General features: G+C 40.4%; 1 protein-coding gene across 4 annotated transcripts in view; it reads right to left on the bottom strand.

The window, feature by feature from the left end:
* The window catches only part of KCNN2 (potassium calcium-activated channel subfamily N member 2), a 173,317-nt gene that overhangs the window by 101,342 nt on the left and 51,188 nt on the right, over positions 1–20,787 (bottom strand). Inside the window, exons 1-4 of one of the 4 annotated variants that reach the window (XR_012578288.1) lie at positions 20,024–20,380; positions 19,704–19,778; positions 18,290–19,461; positions 18,021–18,116 (exon numbers count right to left, since the gene is read on the bottom strand). Coding sequence is in view for 3 of the 4 variants with exons in the window: in XM_074533516.1 (XP_074389617.1) it covers positions 18,021–18,116; positions 18,290–19,461; positions 19,704–19,778; positions 20,024–20,225 (1,545 nt within the window). In the remaining variant the exon portion in view is untranslated. Of the gene's footprint in view, positions 1–18,020; positions 18,117–18,289; positions 19,462–19,703; positions 19,779–20,023; positions 20,381–20,787 lie in introns of those variants that run through there. The other 3 variants (XM_074533516.1, XM_074533514.1, XM_074533515.1) reach the window with 3 other exon arrangements.

The following is a 20,787-nucleotide window of genomic DNA, read 5'->3' as shown; positions in this document are numbered from 1 at the left end:
AGTACGTGCTTCAGGCACCAGGAACAGAGAGGAACCCATGTTAAAAAATACCATGATAAAGGAGGCAATTCCCTGAAGCCCTTGGAGAAGACCACTCCAGGCCAAGCTGGATATTTGTTGAAGAAACGCTCACTTGCAGAGAGCTCACACTGCAGCAGATTCTTCTTAGAAGAACTAATGCTCACATAAGTCCCATGCTGGAGCAGATTTATCCTGAAGGGCTGCAGACCATGGAGATCCACACATCTGCACAAAAAAAGTGTGACTAAAAATGTGTGGCAGAGAGGAACTGTGGTGGACACACTGTCCTTCCTCATGCCTTCTGTACTCATGGAGGAGAAGACACAGGAGTTGGGAATTGAACACAGGAGTTGAGATGTTGAACCTGAGGAAAGGGGGGTGGGACAGCATATTTTTTGCCATCCTATTCTGCTTTTAAATATCAGTAAAATTAATTAATTTCCCCTCAGTTTTGCCTCTTTTGCCAGTGCCAGTAACTGGCAAGGGGTCTCATCTTCATTTCAACTTGCAAACTTTTTCATCTTATTATCTCTTCTTGTGCTGTTGAAGAGGGAGAGCAAAAGCATAGCTGGGTGCGGGTCTCACAGCTGGCCAAGGTAAATTCACCGCATTTACAGACAGTTCTTATCTCTTCTGCAATATTATTGAAGACAGTCATACACTGTTGACTTAAGGTGAAGAAACATTCCGTGAATTCAAAATATGCACCATGAGCACATACCATTTCTTTTACCTGTGGTCACTCTGCAAGCTACAGACACTAGATTTGTGAATTGATACTGGAAGGTCAATTTATGTCTGTCTGTACGTCTGTCTTACCAAGACAATGGAGGTTTGCACTTAGCAAATGCACTATTTGGTATGAAGGGACAAATTTCCAAAGTACTGTACAGCTATAGTGCATTTGATTCTTGTGATTAGCCTGCAAATGCAGACAGATCTTAGAAGTGTTACATCAGTCATGAAGAAATCTAGATATTTAGAACACTCAGAATAAAGATTAATAGTAACCAGTGTGACTGAAATAAAAAATATGATAATATCAGATCTGTAAAATGCTGTGTGGGTTTACAAAAAAAAGAATAAATTTACAATTGATTTTAATATTTCAATTGTAAGATACATATCAAATACATGTCAAAGTTTCAAAATCTGCTGAAAAAAGCAATGGTCTTCTCTCCTCCATTTTTATGTACGCTTTTCATAGATTTCAAAAAGAATTCTATATGCAGAAAGTCAATTCATGAAAAATTATACATTCAGTACTGATTCAATTTAAAAGGTAAGAATAGAAAAATGTTGAGCTAAACACGGGCATTAAAATCTGATTTTGCCATTTTGTAGGAGATAATATTATTTTATGAATTTTTTAAAAACATTGAGACGTCATTATGGAACACATACTTAAAAACATTGTCACCTGTCAGCAGAAGAACTCCTAAATGAAACACAGAGAAAAATTTCTCTGCAGATCTCAGTGGAATGGTTATGCTTATGGACACAGAAGATCCTTACAGACCTCCTGTGACCTTAGCTGTGACAATTTATTCCAAGAAAATTAACATATATATTTTAAAGTGATAACTTTAGCTGTCATATAATGAGATTTAGGAGGTAAAAACAGGAAAGGCAGAAAACACCGCTAGTCACAAAGACACAGATACAGTAAAACATTTCTATTTCATAACAATATTGACATTTCAAAATTGCATTTATGAGGATAACATTGTTACAGTTCTTTGCCTAGGTTCAAACTATGACAGATATCAAACACTGCAGCACACGAACAGGCCTCAACCACATGCTGTGAATAACAATTAAGGTCAGACATAATAAAATGACACAGAAACTAGTACAGGATTCCATGTACATTTTATATGCTTGCAATTATGAAATCCATTTAATGCAAGCTTCACTTCTAATTTGGAAGATACAGAGGTATTGTGAATGTCTCTGTGCTTGGCTATGTATATTTCCACTCCAGAAAGTGAGGGACATAAATAGAAGGAAAAGGACAGCTGAACAGCACAATTCAAAGGGTATGTATGCACACTCTTGGCTGATTTCAGACAATCTGGCTGTAATAATCATGCATTGATTTCAAGATACTACTCCTCATCTGAATGGAGAATGATGCTAGCAATAAAATGAGAATTTAATAAAAGAGTGACCAAATCTCTCTGTAGATTTGAGTCCTGCACTTCACAGATAAGGACAAACTTCAGTCAAGGTCACATATGCTATGCTTATTCATAGTTTTCAAATTTTTTGTAATTATTCAGAGTTAAAATCTAATGCAAGTACTTCATCAGTGTCTTGCAAGGTTCTCCATATAGAACTCTCATATACTTTTACTATGTGTCCACTTCATGTGAACAATTCTGAAGGTATTTTCAACTTGGAATTATGTAATGTATTTCTAGCATGTTCTATGTGAATCTAAGATATAGAATCAATGTTCCACTTTAAAAACATAAAAATGACAGATATTTATGTAGATAGGTATGTGTATATTTACATAACACTTGTGAGTTACACAGTTACATTTATCTAACACCAGATTAAAAAAAACAGAAAGGCATTCTAAACAGACAGATTGCACACAATGACAAATTGGATCAGAGACTCCCTAAAGGAGAGAAGCAAAAGGAGAGAAGTTAGCTTTCTAAATGTTGGTGAATGCAAAGAAAAAGGAAGTGAGCCATGTTTTAAAAATGCCTTTGCAGGCAAAAGAAGAAACCTGAGAACTATATCACTACCCTGCTGTAATACTGTGGGGATGCAATAATGCCGGAGCAAAAGGGAAGCAATAATCAGTGATAAGGCAGCATCAGCTGTAGGGCTGGAAGCATTCCATGGAGAAAGGAAATTAACTTTACTTACAGGAAAATTGTTGCAATTGTTTAATTTAAGAACCCAAATTAAAAATGGTTAAATACTGGAGTCACTTAAATCTTACAAAAGAACTGATAGGACTATGATTAAGAGTAGCAAAATACAGCCTCTGGGATTGATGACTTACCAGAATTTTTGATCCAGTATTTTTCTATAGTGTGTATTACACAAAGTATCATTCACACAATCAAAAAAATAAAAACATTATGGTAGACAAAGAAGATACTCTTTGTCCCACTAGTCCAAAAAGCCAAGTTACTGTCCCACAGCAGCTCATTAAGTAAAAATTATTTAAAGCCATTTTCAAGTCATGACGGGAGATTGCCATCTTAAGCCTTTAGCTCCGTTGCCTCTAACTAGGAGATGGAAATTACTTTCTTACATCATCAGAAGGCATGTAATCAAATGGTCTGTAAGTCACCCAAATGCCTGTTGACCTTGGAGAACCTTCCAGGAGTTTCTGGAAGCTGCTGTACTCCTCATCTTAAGTACAATGCCCTGGATGAGATATCTTAGTGGGTTTAATACATATGTAAAGTCATGAGGCATCAAACTCCTTCTGCACATACAAAGCACAGAAGGTAAATAATACATTTTTTCACAAATGACGTGAGGGACTACCTATCTTGTATTTGCCAGAATGTTTTCCATATCCAGAATAAAAAACAAACTTTCTAATAGGTCACTAGAAACTAATCCACCAGGTCTAGTTATCTACAAAATGAAACATGCTTAGTTCACTCAAATGAGGAAGCCAGACTGCTCTATTACTTGTACACATGTACAAGTAATGAACACTTGTACATGCATGAACAAACATATTCCCCTCTCAACTATAACATCCCAGTTTAAACAGAAGATCTTAAAAGTCTGGTACTTAGTATCAGCCCAAAAATTATTATTTGTGTAGTACATTTAAATTTGACATCTCTGTGCAAAATTTTTACAATGATTAATATTTTGCTATAAATAAAACATGTGTAAAGCAAACTTCATGTTAATGATTCCTGACGGCTAAACATGTCCCCCTCTTAAATACTGCATTTAAATGCTATCATCTTGAGAAGAGATGGGGAAAAGAAGCTCAGAGAATTTATAGTCCTTGTGAATTATATTTCCAGAAGTGCAGTACCAAAAATTTCACATTAAAATACATCTGAACAGTACATCTTGGTTACTCTGACAGGTCACTAATAACCACAATCATTCAAAAAAAAATGATGTGTGTGTTAAACAATGGTCTTAACCAGGTTTGTCTGTGTCTTTTTTTAATATCCATCCCTCAGATCATTATTTTAAAAAGGGAGAGATTTCAGAAAGAAAAGAATTTAGAACCAATGAATAACATAGAGTTAAACTCTGCATGAGCACACAAAGTTAAATTCCACCTACCCATATTTCCCTTCTGGTTTAATCCACATGCTAACAGTATTCTTTTTAGCTTTTTCTCTCTAAAGATATTCAGAAGCATTCCTCAATATTCTTAAATGGTACTGTACAGATTTTCAGCTGCACTCTTCATCCCAAACTATGAAATAGCTTAACACCCCCTCCTCCCCCCAACAGCCTACAATGCCAAAAGACCATTATAGCACAAGCAATTGCTGGGACGTACATAATTTCTTTCCATATAGGTCTCTCCATATACATATATGTGCTCTAGGCACTCAAAGAAGGTGAGACACTCCTGATAATGTCCTTACTTCCTATGCAGTATTAAGAATCTAAATCCAAGGACTACAAAAATAATAGGAAAAACATTCCAAGATATCAAGATTCCTTCCCAATGATACAGAGAACCCCCTAAGAAAAGCATAATTATGGATTGAGCTAAGAAGTCATCAAAACCTCATAAATATATTAAAAAATTAAAGTAATTAGATAATGAGCTTACTATTAATAATAGATTGTAAACAAAATTAAAACAAAAGCAGAGTTTTTTCACTTTCATTATTAAACAGATATTTCACAAGACAATTTCCTAGCATAATTCTGTTTGGAGTCTTTCTTGAACAATCACAGCTGAGCTTCCTCAGATCTGTAATCAACAGAAAGATATTTAGCTACATGAATTTTTATGAACCTTTGAACAAATCAGAGCTCCATAAATAAAAGTCCACCACTCAGGGTGAGTATATTCATTTGAGATATTCAGCAAAATAACCACTATGTGACTCAATTGAATTGACTGAAACAGGAGTTTCTACTTGTCAATGTCTATGAAAAGTATTCCTTCACTTTAACAATATTAATTTAACAGCTATTTCATTATGCCAGCGTTTCAGATCCTACCCCCTGTGCTGCATAAAACAACAAAAATAACCTCCTAAGTTACCACATGAAGAAGACTTCCATCCAGCATCAGAAATTTCCAAAAACCGTTGTTCCTGGCCTTGAGAATCAATAATGTCCTCCACGCAGATACAGAAGCAGCATGGTTCATCAAAGCTCTGAACATCACTGAAGTGCAAGAGCAATAAGAGAGAAAGGAAAAAACTGGGAGAGTGGTGGCTACACCTGAAGGCTGTGCTGCCATTCAGTGAGACCTTGATAGGCTGGAGAGTTGGCCAGGGAAACTTCATGAGGCAAGTGCAGGGTGTGTTGCACCTGGGGAGGAATAACCCCAAGTACCAGCACAGGCTGGGAGCTGACCTACTGGGGAGCAGCTCTGTGGAGAAGCACCTGGGAGTCTTCGTGGATGACAAGCTGGCCATGAGCTCGCACTGCCCTTGAGGCCAGGAGGGCCCGTGGTGGCCTGGGGCGCATTGGGAAGAGTAGGCCAGCAGGGTAGGGAGGTTATAAATGGCTAAATCCTGGAGTATGCCCCTCTACTCGGTCCTAGGGAGACCACACCTGAGTGCTGTGTACAGCCCCAGGCTCCTCAGCGCAACAGAGACAAGCAGCTACTGGAGAAGGTCCAGAGGAGGCCCAAAGAGCTGAAGGGTCTGGAGCATCTCTGAGGCCTGAGCAAGGTTATTTGGATGTAGTCAGCCCTTAAGAAACCTACCAGTAGCCTAAGCTAGCCAGACCACACCTTGTTCTGAGTTCAGCTCCCTTCAGCTGCCAACCTGCACTGCCCTGTGCTTTTGCTGGCCCACTCCGGCACACTCTCCCTACTAAAAGAGTGCACAAAAAATGTGCCAGTTTTGTTACATCTAAAAAGGAAATTTGCAAAGTAAATGGATTGCTTAGGTCTACTTTCACAAATTTATAAAAAATTATCACACTGAAAACAACCATGCTAATGAAATAATCTCTAACAACAATAACAAAAAAAAACTTCAAAAATTTCTTCTGCTGTGTTAGGTCTGCTTCAACTACTACAGTGAACTTGGTAGTACAAGGATGGAAACACTGATATCAAAGTAAGGGATGATTTTAGCTTTTCACTGGAGCAGCAGTTACCAAACTTTGTACAGAAGAACACAGCACATTTTCGTATAAAGTAACTGTGCAATTTTGCAGAACTAAATTCAAAAATATATATCAAGAAACATAGTGGTTTGTGATATGTTTTTCTCCATTTCAAGTACCTGAGAAATAAAGTAATTCTAATTCTACATTCTTCTTGCAGATGCAAAAGTCACTGGAAGAAATCTACATTTCAATATATTTATGTTATTAACTTTAAATAATTATTTAACAATTCTTCATTTAGGATTTGTTTTTCTTCATTCAGAACTAAAACAGTTTGTTCTATGGATTGCTGCATGAAGAAATCACCATCTCCCAAAATGACTGCCATCTGCCACTGTGAGAGAAGCCTCACTCTCTTCAGGGATGATCAACTTCATTACTACTAGGAAAACTGGAATCAATTTTAAAAAAGGAGGTATTTTCTGAAGAAACCAGCAATATTTTTGCAGGGGAGACAGGAGTTAAAGGAAGAAACACTGAATCTGAAGCTAAATAAGATAAGCTAACTCATTCATTCTGCCAAAGGAGCACAACAGTGACTCTAAAATAGGAAATTGTTTTTAGGAAATGATGAGTACCAACACATCATATACACAAGAATCTGTCTTCTCAGTTTCTCCTCTAGTGTTTACTTATCACATAAATACTTCAGGTATGTGAGAAAGTTTGAATGCCGAGGTTGTTTTATACTAAGTACATTTTTATTTACATGACAGTGGGTGAGTACACATCAGCACCACAGGAATCATGAAGTCTCTGTGTTTTTACTACCTTGGAAATACAGTTTAATGCAGAATTTCATTCAAGCATATGTTAAAAACAACTACAAATATAGAAATATAAAATCCAAGTATTGTCCTAAAGCGTGACTACTAAAATAAGGGAAAGTATGTTGTGCAGAAGGAAAAGCAGAATGGAGTTAAAAGTACTTGTGTATTTCAAAATACTAATTAGCATAATTATGCACTAACTCCAAGTTTAGAGGCATTTGGTCTTATTCAAATGTCTCTGTAATACATCCTAGCAAACAAAATTTTGAGAGGGCATCAATAAAGAAGGTATGTACTTAATATCTTTTCTGCTAGAAAGCCTAAAGTGGGCTTCTGGCTAAACTGTATGGTAGATGAAGTCTTCAAACTGCTTCAAAGATCAACCTAAAATATCTTTAAGTAGGGCAGTTTTCAACACTAGGTTCAATAAACATAGGCTCAAGTTTCTTTACAGGTATTTATCTGCATTTCTTCATAGGTAAAATATCATTTTACTTGGTCACTATTAATTACCAGTGCACCTGCTTTCTCAGGGAAAAGAATTGTCTCAGCCTATGTCTTAGTATACAAAATTATTTTTGCTGCCCAAAAATTATTTGAATGTTACAGCTTCATCAAATCTGTCTGGTTTACAGCAGCTCTCAGGTAAATGATGCTCTGTTCTCAAAGAAACTTGCTTCTTTAATATCTCGGGAAACCAAATACATCAAACATGCTTGCACTGGTTTCAGCCAATCCCCTTATCATCCACAATTTAAAAATAAAACTGCTGTTCAAAATGTTTCAGAAAGCTTTATTTTCACAACCCTTATGCTCAATGGGACATACTAGAGCAGCAAAAATTCCGATGTCCAGCAGTTGACATAGGATGTTCCCAGCCATAACATACATACAAAAACCATTGGTGAAATGCAAGGACTATTAATTTTGGATTTCCTGACACAAGCTGTATAAAAAAAAAAAAAAAACAACCCTGTTCCCTCTTTTCCTTTCCAGTGCCAAATGGTGGGGGAGAAGAATGGCCTGCCAGCAGACAGCCACACTGTTAAATTTCTCATCTGACTCCATTGCATCCTATTCTGTTGCTGGGAGGTAGACAAATGTCTAGTCATGTACAGCTCCCCATAAATAGAACCACTGTCTTTTCTGACAACTGAATCTGAAAACCAGACTGGCCATGGGTAGTCTCATATCAATACCTTTTCAAAACATAGTGCAATTAAACTGTCTTAAAACTACACTGAAACTTATCAGGCAATTCATCAGGCCTAGCACTTGTCTATCATACTGGATGAAGTTTAAATTATTCTAAACTATCATACTGCAAAAATTACAACAAAATGCAAATTACTGGCTTTTACCATAAAGCTTAATCCTGAATATGGGCAAAAGAATGGAGTGGTCCTAGTGTGAACCCCCTTTATCCATGACACCATTCACATAAGGATCACATTCCATAGCAGCTGCCATAAGGTACCTTTTCAGTTGTACTTGAATTTGAATGGACAAGAATTTCTGCTCTAGCAGTCCACTTCTTATGTAGTGCCCAGGAAAAAAATAATGGGTAGTAAACTATGAAGAAATTTACAAAAAAAGAACCCACTACAATCTCGCTATAGTAGCTGCATGGTTAAAACTGAATTTTTTTGCTACTGCAGAGAAATGGCCAAGGCAAAGTCAGTTAAGAGAACTTCAGCATATTCATAAATCAGTGTCTGTTCAAGAGTTTTCAAACCCCCCTGAAAAAACATTTTAATGATAACAAAGGTGTTGAGGATCAAATCATTAACATGTAATAAGGCTGCACTCAACTGAAATGCTCTAAAGATCCCACTAATTTAGATACTCCAAAATACAGATGCACTTCTGAAGTCAATTGCTCATGACTGGTGTAAAAGCAATAACTAGTACTTGTACCAGAAACACAGTGAGAATAATTTTGGCAAAAATGTCATGAAACTTAGATGCTATCAGTGAATGCTCAGGATCATTATTTCTAATATTTTTTTTAATATATCGAGGTAGAAGGTAATTTATTTTGTGCTGTCAAGCCACACCTGGACATTAAGTCTTTTTCCAGATTCCCAGACTGAATTCAAATTTCTTATGCATGGGTTTAATTTTATATTTATTTATTTATATTGTGGATGCAATGGTGCAGACTGAATCAAAGTTACTCTGCCATTTTTGTTTTTAATTAAAGACGTGCCTTATTCTCTGGCTGCAAGAGACCATATTCTTAAAAGCTATTGACAGCTATTAACAACTGTCACAAAACAAGAAATACCATTCACCAACTAGAACAAATCTTTGTTTTGCTAAGTGGCTGAAAATGAAGCATTGCTTCATAATGCATTCCTCTACTGAAAGACACTACCATAAGAGGTCACTACCATAAGAGGTCAGTTATAGGGCACGTGAAAATGACTTTGTAGATCTGCAGTAATGCTACAGAACTTGGAGAGCTATGAAAGATGGAATAAAACTTTCAATAGGAATAAAATGCTTCATAAATAATAGTATCTCATTAGAACATATTGTGGAACACTGCATTCATTTTATATTGCAGGTTTTGGGACATCTGCTAAAGTAGGCATATAATTCTTGAAAATTATAGGCATTGATGGATGGCAATTACAATGTCTTATTTACATGACAAATGAGTGATCTGAGCATAAGACTACAAGATAGGCAAGCCTAAGCTTCAAGTTTAGCTATGAAGCCATCCCCAGATTTTATCCACAGCACTTGAACTCTTAATCTCTGTGTTCCCTTTCATTAAAACATCTTTTATGTGACAAAAAAAAAAAAACAAGTGAGGAATTGTCCAGATAAATGCCTTTTACAATTAAATACTTTTACCATATAAATACTTGCTAGAAAAGTTTTTCCTTTTTTTCAGACTATCTTACACCTTCTCATCAAACCACAGAACTGATGTATAACTGTTTATGGAAGACACACAGTTGCATAATTTTTTGCAGAATACAGATAAAGGTCACAAAGCTCTTTATATAAAGGTGAAAATAAAATCTGTAGATACGAGTCCACATATATTTACTTCTCAATTATTTTTTATTTCAAATATACTCTTTCACAAGCAGGGGTTTTGAAGATGACCTGTATTTAAGAGATTACACTATACAGCCTCTTAACTCTGTTTTTGACCCTCATGGTTCCTGCAGCCTTCAGTAACTTTGTGGTTGTATTCAATTAGAATTCCATAAACAGTTCTGTTGGTCAGTCATATAACAGAGAACCCACCTCTCCACTGCACATCAAGATAACTCCATAGTACTAGTATAGATAAAATTTCAGAAGCTGCTATTTTGACACAAGGTTTTGTTTTAATATGTTTCTGTAGGGGAAAAAAAAAACAAAACCAGAGCACATTACTCTTAAAAAGATTAAGAGCAGGTCTTTAAAATATAAAGTTATTTGAGGCCTGCCCTTTTGCTTTACTTTATATGGAACACATAAAAGTGTTTTCATCCATGATGAAAAGTTTTAAAATTTTCTTAAAAGAAATTTAATTCCAAAAGATCGGTCTGTCTGCAACAAAATGAAAAAGATAAGAAAGCACCTTAGAATACAGCCATTGCTCTTCAGAACCCAGTGCTCTCACTCCTTCATGGAATATGTAATACTCGTGCCCTTCTATAAAATGTCAATATAAAACTATGCTTATTAACGATTGTTTTCGTATAGATGAAGGGCACAATTGCAGGGACTGTTCAAGTGAGAAGAAGTGAATGAATCAGTTAGTTACAAAGGTCTGATACTCTGCAACTATGAAAATATTTACACATGACATTAAATGAACAATTTTGTTTGCAAAAGTCTGGGTTCAGACACATCAGTTTAAAATATAAGATGTTAATATTTGACTGCTGCCTTAACAAAATAATTATTTCTAAGCTGTAAAGCATGTCCTCATGACTGTTTCTTCTGATCATCTGAGAGACACAGGAAGAAATCTCTTAATATGGCTTTCATTAAAACAGTGGGACAAGGTCAATTTACACAACTGAATCAAGAATACATCATAATATTTCTCTAAGAAGAATAATCACACTTAAGGGAACTATATCTGCGAATATCTAAATTAATTGGATCTTTAGAGCATTTCAATTTAAAGCACTCATTATGTGTTAAGGATTTGATCTGAATTTCTCATATCACTTTTACTGAACATAAGTTTTCCCATTCATATTTTTCAATGTAATGTCATTTAAATTACAATAAATGCTATTAAATTTTAAAAAAAGGCATGAGAAAAATTCAATTCTATTTGTGTGTGTTATTATGATATGCAAGTTTTCTCTTTTCCATAGGGAAAAGCTGTGAAAACTTCCTCACAAAATTCCTGAACACTTTATAAAATTTTTAATTAAATGTTTACAGTGATCAATATTTCCAGCTTACCTGAATGCTAGTTACAAGATCAGTTACAGCCTCTTCTTTTAGTGGTAATTTACATCTTAAAAGGAGCTTCATAGGCTCAGAGCAGTATTCTGCCCTCTACTAAGGCAAGGTGACAACTTTCATCATCAATGGTGAAAACATCTGATTGAAAAAGAACCTTTTAATTCTCCAGAGTCCTAAACAGCAGCCATTCCTGTTTTGATCTTCACTCAAAACAGATGTCAAATACATCTCAAATCAAACTCAAAGCCCAAGATACTACATTTAGTAGATCACACACAAACCAGAACCAAAACCAAAAAGGCATTTATGTATACTCGTTAGTTCTGGCACACTTTCCCTTAAAGTCAGGCAAAAAAGGGCTGTAGTCAAGTACCTGATGGAATTTCCTAATCTGAAGGTCTCACAGCTGAAAGATCTGACATGTACCACAGTTTCAAATTAAGAAGGGCACGCAGAATGCCTCTAACACTGCAGACAAGAGCATCTGTTCATTTCAGCTAAGCTACACAATTTATACAAATCCACAACCCTATTCCTGGTTACAAACGTTCTCAATGCTCTCTCTCCTCTAACAGTGACAATCACATACCTTCTCACACCTCATAATGCATTGTTATGTCTTGAAAAACTTCTAACAGCCTCACTAAAAAATGGCTGGAACAACACCAGATATAAATAAATAACTCTAGGTATAGCCGGACCAACCACTCAGTGTACTGACCACCACGTACCACCTCCTTCTAGGATTTAATGAAGCCTGTTGGAAATAGAGACATAATATATGTTTAACCTTATTGCCCCTTCCAAGGCTGATCACCATTAAAGGATTTTCAAGCCTGGCTTCCATGCCATACGCATTCCACTGCTGCTTCTCCGAGACCACAGGAACGTGCAGTGTTTCCTACATCAACAGGATCTGCACATAAAGCTATCAAAAATGTACTGAACAGAACTGAAATAGCTTAGCGTTTTCACAAAAATACTCTACAGTGTTAACTTGACAGATATGCTGTTAATTTGTCAAATACAGTGACATTGGATTCCTATGTGATTCCTTGGATTCCTGTGTGATTTTCTGCTGTTCATTACAGAAGTGAAATGTGTATTAAATTTAATTGGTAAAGGGGAATTTTTGAATCTGCACATGAAGTTATTGTATCCTTGATCAACTTCGTCACAATGACTTTGTTGTTGCTTGACTCAAAATCTACTGGAATAATTAGAAAAAAAAATCACTAATTGTTAAGAGACCTCAGATCGGGCTAAGTAACACTCTAAGTTCATTTTTTGATTTGCAGCAGTTTTTCATTAGACTTGCTCTCTGTGCTCTTGGTCTAACTCATTCATTTCTTAAGCTGAAGATTTAGTCTGTGTGAGCAATCCCTGATGCTTCAATACACCAAAGCAAAAACACGGTGAACTCCACACAAAGTCAAAAGATTGCCAGCAAGACAATGAAATACACATGTACCACTCCAGTGAAGGCGAAACAATGACATGGATAGAAACAAATAAATAACAGTTAACTAAAAATAAATAAGTTTGTCTGTAGAAGAACATTACTTCTTATGACAAGAAACTGTAAGGGATTTAACAGTTCACAAATGCATAATTTTTACCGTAAAACTTTCCACTGATGCCAGTAAAATAATGAAACTCCCATAAACTGTGCTTATTATCATCATGCATTATGGGATGTATTTGCATAATGAATAGGTATTATGTTGTTATTACCATTCTTTTCTGTTACCTGATACTGCTTGTTCCATTTTTTCAAGTTTTCAGGCACAGGGAAAAGAAGATTCTTGATTCTTCAGGAAGACATTTGGGCTCTCAGCTGTGGTAATTTCATAGAAAGGTAATGACAACTGAAAATGTTTCACTCTAAATCTATCAGTAGCACATTATTATCCCATCACTTCAGAACCATTGGGATGGACATTGCTTTCTCCCTGCAGCTCTGTGACGCTCGGCTATGCAAGCAATAATAACTTAACCTTAACCTTGGAGTCTGCAAGCCTTTCCACGGGTGTTCTATCAAAGTATGAACTAGCAATACATTTCAAATGTGGTTAGAAACTTCAGCAGATACACACACACACATATACACAAGACTTCTATTAGCTTTAACAAATACCAACAACTTTCATGTTTTTGCATGAGTGACAGCATCTGTATCAGGGAAAAGAAAAAGAAGCCCAGATGCTGTCTGAGACAGCACAGGTTAGCAATACTCAGGTTACTATTATTCAGGACAGGCAGAATGTTTATTTACAGAAAGGGTACACTAAGCAGTCCAGCATTAAAGAAGTGTTCCAGTGGATATAATTTTCCACTGACCACTATCTCTCAAGAGATACTCAGCTGTGGTGGAATGCCCAACAAAAGGCATTAAAGACCTCCGAATGGCAGTCTCACAGACTTGTGATTTAATCCTTTTGCTCTTTGTAATACAAGAAATTGTCAGTACTAGTTCAGAGGTGCATAGTTAAAAAGCATTTCTATCTCTAGCCATACTAGAGATAGGCAGAAAGGTCCATTTTAAAATAAAATTTTAAAAACCACAGATTTACCTTGTAAACTACCACTCAAAACTTTCTTAAATTCCATTTTATTTATGAATTGAATTCCACTAGAGAAATGTGGAATGGAACAGTAAGTTCTAAAGAATGCAATTTTAATTATGTTACATACTGCCTCTGCTTTAATTATGTAAAATAGTATTAAGTAACAAACTGTTTATGCATGAAGTGGATAATTAATACATCAAAAAATATTATGATAACTGGGTAATGTTGTCTTTTTAGCTCTTCCCTCTTTCACCTCTTCAAACTCTCAACTGGAGTAACAGTCAGAGAAATACCTGTTCCAGGCTGGGGTAATGATGAATTACATTTTTCCTGTTGATCTTTCAAACACAAAGCACTTGTTCTGAAGAACTGAATCAACAACCACACAGGCCTGGAGAGGGAGCAATGCATATTTCATTATCTCCCAAGTGTAATGTTTTTAACAGCATTATAGGCACAACAAAAAAATGGAGCAAAAACTGAACACACATTTTGGGGTTATCACTAGCCTCAACTCCAACTCTGTTACTCATTAGGACTTTTTCTAGAAGGGGGAAGGATGTGAAGCAAACTTGCCCACAATTTTTATCCTCTTTTTGGGAAATGCCAAATTAAGCTATGAATTAACAATTGAACCCAACTGTTTTCAACTGACTTTGATTGTATTTTTAATACTAATTCGCATTCTTTAAAATTCATAACAGCTCACATTTTTACTCCTGGAGTCTGGCTAGTACAGCGCCATACCTGAAAACATATTTGTGGGAAATGCTTAAACAGTTCCAGCATTTCACAAAGACTGCTCAGCATCCCCGCAGTTAGCCTTGCCTAAGCAGTGCAGTTCGCACCCTTCTGGAGAGTTTGCTGTGCGCTCTGGGGCAGCCGCGCGGGTCCCGGTTCCGACGGCGGGCGGGACGCGCGGAGCTGTCTGCGGTGCTGAACCGGCGGCGGCCACGGCGCCCCGGCCGCACCCGGGGGGCTCCGGCGCCCCACCGCACACACACCGCGGCCTGGCCGCGGGAACGGACGGGAACCCACTCGTCTTACGCTGCTGTATCACTTCCCGCCTTGGGAAGAATCCTGGCAAACCTTTATAAACTTCTCTCCCAACTCCCTTAAAAAAAGAGGAGCAAGTCTGGGGCAGATAAACTCCGGAGACTGGTTTAACTGGCTGACTTTTCAAAACAAAGCAATGTCACTTCAAGAGAAGACTAAAGCCACCTGCTGTGCTTCTAGGCACTGTCCCATGGACATCCTTGCAGCATGGCTGTTTGATCTTCCTACCAATAAATCAAGGTCAAAGACTACTGAAAAGAATGAAAAAGCTGACTTCCACTTGCCAGCATTCTAGGTCAACAGTAGTTTTTCAGTCAGAATTTATCCTGCACTCAGTAATAATCACTAAACTGTCAGCTCTGTATTTCCCAACATTTTTCTTTACCTCATGCTTTGTAGAAAAATCCACTTATGCAAAGGTTAGTTTGCTCCCGTACGAAAGGGAGCTGCAAGCTGAATATACCACAGCTGCAAGCTGAATACAGCCACCTTCTCTTCAATGGAACAAATTTTCCTCTCTCAATGAATTCCTGCTTATTTACACTATAACAAATATTTAAGTATGTTTCAGACAATAATCAGAAAAGAATGTTTCAACGGCAACAGGACTGACAAACAGTTGGTGCAAAAATCCTCCAGGACACAACCAACCAGCTGTGGGCTCTGTTCTGCAGACGTTATTCATTCTTCTGCACAGAGCAGAACGTTTGCTTGAATTAATGACACATCTGCCTTCAGAAAACAGTCTGCTTTAAAGGTTTTTTAAAAAACATTACATTATCACGGTTACACAATATCTTCTTTTGCCTGGAGAACATTATGTTCTTAGCCAAGGGATTGTAAAGATATATTTTCTCCCCAGGTGTCTAGTGCAACATAGATTTTATTACCATAGAATTGACATAGCCTTTGTCCTGCACTCATCATCATATTTTTTAAAAGTCAAGTGCAAGAAAAACACACTATGCTTAAATTCAAAAGAGAGCAGATATCTAACAGCTAGAGAAGGTACTACATCCTTTCCTTCCAAACTCCTTGTAACAGAGAAGTTCTCTTTATTTTTGATGTGAATGACAGAACCTCTTGAAGCTGCAGCTCCTCCAGGCACTGTCATGACTACTGCAGTTTCTGGTGTCTCTCATTCTGAAATATGGGTATTTCAGTTTTACAGGCAGGTATACTTGTCCTCTGTCCAGCAGCACTGAAAACTACATTAAGCGTGATTAAGCCATATGATTGCACAACTCCTGCCATGAAGTTGCATACATGACAAAGTTCTTTAAAATGATCAGTTTAAAAAACCAACCAAAATGGAATGACAATTTAAAAAAAATATTTCTTTTCTGATCCATAAGGGATCTGATTCCTAAGACAGTGAAAATTTTTAAATCCTTACCTGAAAACACCCAACAAACTATTGAATCTTGGAGTAACTATTCAGTATAAGCTGAGGTACCTGCATGGACCTACAACTATTTCATTTTCATTCAACTATTTCATTCAACCATTTATCTTTCATAAAATTCTTCATTTAAAGTTTCTGAAAAATGCATAGAATATTTTAAACATTTGGAGAGGGCTTGTTTTATGCTTTGCTGTTCATGCCTGAAGAAATATTATGGAAAGATACACCAGATAAGGCTCCCACACTGCAGGAGTGCTACTTATTTATTTTTATACTGATAAAGAAACCTGTTCTTCAGTAGTCCTGTAGTTTATAAATTTGCTCTCTCTCCAGAACACTTGTTTATTCAATACAATATCATTTAAAAACTTTTAATATCTTTGACATTAATGCAGAAAACTTGGGTTCTGAGCCAGGAAAAGAAGTTTTGCATGTGCAAAGACCGTACAACCTGATTCAATTTGGCAAAAAGTCTTCCATGGCACAATACTTTTCAAACACTACCCTTAGTAGACCATGTACCATTTCATATTGAAGGTACATGCTTTCATTTGCACAGAAGAAGAATTGTACTGTATAATGCTTGAGTTTTTACTTTTTATTTAACTGAATGGTACCACTGGAAAAGTCTTCATTGCCCTTGAAACCTGACATTTCAGTCTTCAGCTCAAGGAGTCTCTGAAAAAGCAAACGCACTATATCTATGAGTAAGATTATTTTGCCCTTCAAAACTTTGAATTCTGTCTGTTGTACCCTTTGGTTGAGCTGAAATGCTGCATTTTAATTTCTTGGTCGAAAAAAATGCAACTGAAATTAGGACTAAGTCACCTGGACAGAACCTGTGACAGTACCTGTGAGGTTTATTCTATAGTTTTGACCATTATGTTCCTCTTACCTTTAGCCCTATCCTTCCTAACACTTTTCTCTGGTCACATTCCTAGACACTACAGCATTAAATAAAACAAGTCAAATATCAATCATCCCCCTCCTTTTAAACACTCTCCTAGAGTACACTCCTATTTCAGACAGCTCACTGAGGATTACATACCTTGCACAGAGAAGACCATTAACCTTACTGTCAAGAGAAAACGCGCAACATGAAATTTAGTCACTGAAAAATAAAAGACTATTGCTGCACATCTGCTGCAGGAGACGACAGGCACATCACCTAGAAAGCAGGTTATAACCTTAAGGCTAGGCAGTCCTATAGCACAACAGTCCCTAGCAGGCAGAATTCCCTAGCAGGCAAAGCTTCCTGGCTGCTCTCTGCCCGTCGTTTGGTGCCCGTCTCCGGGGCTGAGGTCCATTCACCAACTTCGGCAGCCTTGCAGAGACCACGCTTGCTTTCTGAAGCGGCAGGACGCGCCCAGTACTTACCAGCACAGCTACCCTGGACAAACCGCCTCGCACCCCCACCTAAGCCAGCCACGCTCCCTGACCCACAGAAGGAAACGTTACCTGGATTTCTCTTGCGTGGTACACGATGATAAGCCCGAGCAGGATAATCGTGGAGAGGCTAATAAGGCATTTCAGAGCGAGGGAATACAGAGACTCCTGCAAGAGAAAGACACCGCCGTTCCTCAGAGAACCCACGCGCGGGGCCGCTCCGCCGCACCGCCACCCCGGCCCGAGGAGGCGGCCGGCGGCACCGGACAGCGGGGACACCACGGCACGGGGACGGGGCGGGGGCCGCGGGCGGCGGGACCGGCTGCCGCCTGAGCTGATACCTTGGTGTAGGCGCCCCAGGAGAGTTCGGTCTCGATGACCATGACGACGATGCCGAACATGCCGAAGATGAGCGCGTAGTCGCTCAGGCGCTTACGCTTCTCGAAGAGAGCCCGGCGGTGTCCCAGCTTGTAGCCGATGTTCTGGTTCTTCTTCTTGCTGGACTTGCCCCCGCCGTTGTTGGAGCTTCCCGTGCCGGGGCCGGGGCCGGGGCCGGCGGAGCTGTACAGCGCCAGGTTGTTGGAGTTGTTGTGTTCGGGCTTGGAGACCACGATCTCAGGGGCGGCGGGGCTGCCGGCGGCGGGGGCAGAGCCAGCGGCAGCGGCGGCGGGGCTGGCGAGCGGCGCCTGGAGAGGCTGCGACTCGGAGTCCAGATCGTGCAGGTTCCTGCGGGACGAGCTCAGGTTGCTGAGCGGCCGCATGACGCCGCCGTTGTACCTGCAGCTGCTCATGGCTATTTCGGTGAAGGGGTTGCTCTCCCGGCGTTGCTGCTGCTGGTGATGGTGGTGGTGATGGTGATGGTGATGATGATGGTGAGTGCTGCTGCTGCTGACACTGCTGCTGGGGCTGGCTGCCTGCTTCTGCTGCAGGCTATGGCACTGGTGGTACTGGGAATATTGGTGAGGCTGTCTGGACGCGCCAGCATGGCTGGACGGGGTGAACTCGCTGACGTTCAGCTGGCTGCCGTGCCGGGAGGAGGCGGCGGAAGACAGCGGCGAGGAGTGCGTCCGAAAGGCGCCCGAAAGCGGCGAGGAGGCGCGGAGCAGCAGGGGCAGGTTATCCCCCGCGGCTGCTGCAGCAGCCCCGTAGTAGGCGCAGTTGTTGCACTGGAGGCACGGGCTCTGCTGCTGCTGCTGCTGCTGCTGGAGGCTCTGCTTGTCCTGGCCGTGCTGCTGGCAGTGCGGCGGCGCCGGCGGGCGCTGCTGCTGCTGTTGCTGTTGCTGGTGCTGCTGCTGCTGCTCGGGGCCGAAGCCCGCCGGGAAGTGGCGCGGCGGGTCCATGCCGGGGCCGTTAAAGCCGCAGGAGGACCGGGCGGTGGTGCACCCTGCGCAATGCGTGACGGTCGGCAGGGGAGCGTCCTGCTGCCGCCACGACGGGCCCATCCCGGCTCCCGTAGAATCCAGCCGCCGCGTCCGATTGGTCGGGCGCACCAAAACAACGGGCATCACGTCACCTGGCGGGGGCGGAGCGGCCGCGCCGTCAGCGGGGGGCGCGAGGCCCCCGCCCGCGGGGATCCCGCCTCCCGCCCCCCGCAGGTGAGGGCTGCCCTCGCCCCCCGCCCGCCCCGCCCGCGCCGCGGAAACCCGGGGCTTCCCGGGGGCGGGGAGCGCTCTCGCTCCCGGGATCTCCCCCGCCTGTCGGCGAAGGGGCTCCGCCGCGGCTCTCCCCGGCGGCTCTCCCCGGCTCCCCACTCACATCTGCGCCGTCTCCGGAACATGGGCGCCGCGTCGCGCTCCGGAGCTGTCCAGCAGCGCCGCCGCCGCCGCCGCCCTGCAAAACACAGCGTCGGGCTCTCTCCGCGCCCGCCGCCCCGGGCCGCGGAGGGCTGGAAGGGGCCGCGGCCGCGGCGCCGGGCGGGGAGCCCTTCCCGGCATATCCCCGGCCTGTCACGAAGGACGGGTGGGGGGGACGCGCGGCTTCTGCCGGCTGCTCCTTCTTCCCTCAGCCGAAGGAGGGAGAGGCGCAGCCGGGGCGTGAGGCCAGCGGCAGCCGGGGGAGGTTCGAGGGCTGCAGACCTGCTCCGTCGGGTCGGCAGGAGCTGTACCGTGAAACGGGGCCGGTGTCATTGAGTAGGTCCCCTCCGTCTCCGGCTCCCTGCCATGCACTGCCTGAAGTTGGTTCTCCGCTGCCATTTTGCCTTTTCCCCTTTCTTTGCCTCTCAAGTCCCCACTGAGTAATCTGCTCTGGCAGCTCCGTTAGGCAGAGACATGTCTGCATCAGGTAAAGTCTGCTTTCTGCATTTATTTAAGGAAAGGTTATTTAAGGAAAGAATTATGAAAATGAGACGTGGTTTACCTTGTTACAGCTGTGTCATTCCTGTCAGCTGTCAACTAGGCAAGACTATAAGAGAGGGGTTTTTTGTTGTTTTTTTTTTTTTTTTCTTCCCAGACAATATTTGATACCATGGAAGACTTCCTTACATCTTTAATTTCTCGGCAATGTTAAAGACAAAATCCACCAAGCCTTTCTAGGATAAAAGCCCGCATCCTTATAATTTCTGTGTCTCCTGTGACATTCAATTTACTTTGAAATCCTTACATGAGTTGTAGGTTAGAAAGATGAGTGAGGCAGTGTCATTAACAACGTTTTAAAATACGCTCTGTTATAAAATTTTAAAGTTAATTCCTAATCAATATGTAGCTTTTAAAGCAAGCACATGTATCACCCACACATTGAAACAACCCTCACTAATGTGGTAAATATCATGTGTTACAGTATAGATAAATTATTTACAGACAGACCAAAATTCAGTTATCTTTACATAGCATGTTATTTTGAA

The sequence above is a fragment of the Zonotrichia albicollis genome, chromosome Z (assembly GCF_047830755.1).
Source record: "Zonotrichia albicollis isolate bZonAlb1 chromosome Z, bZonAlb1.hap1, whole genome shotgun sequence".
NCBI classification, from domain to species: domain Eukaryota; kingdom Metazoa; phylum Chordata; class Aves; order Passeriformes; family Passerellidae; genus Zonotrichia; species Zonotrichia albicollis.
Note: the sequence above shows the minus strand (reverse complement) of the source record. Positions and strands in the feature narration are given on the sequence as shown.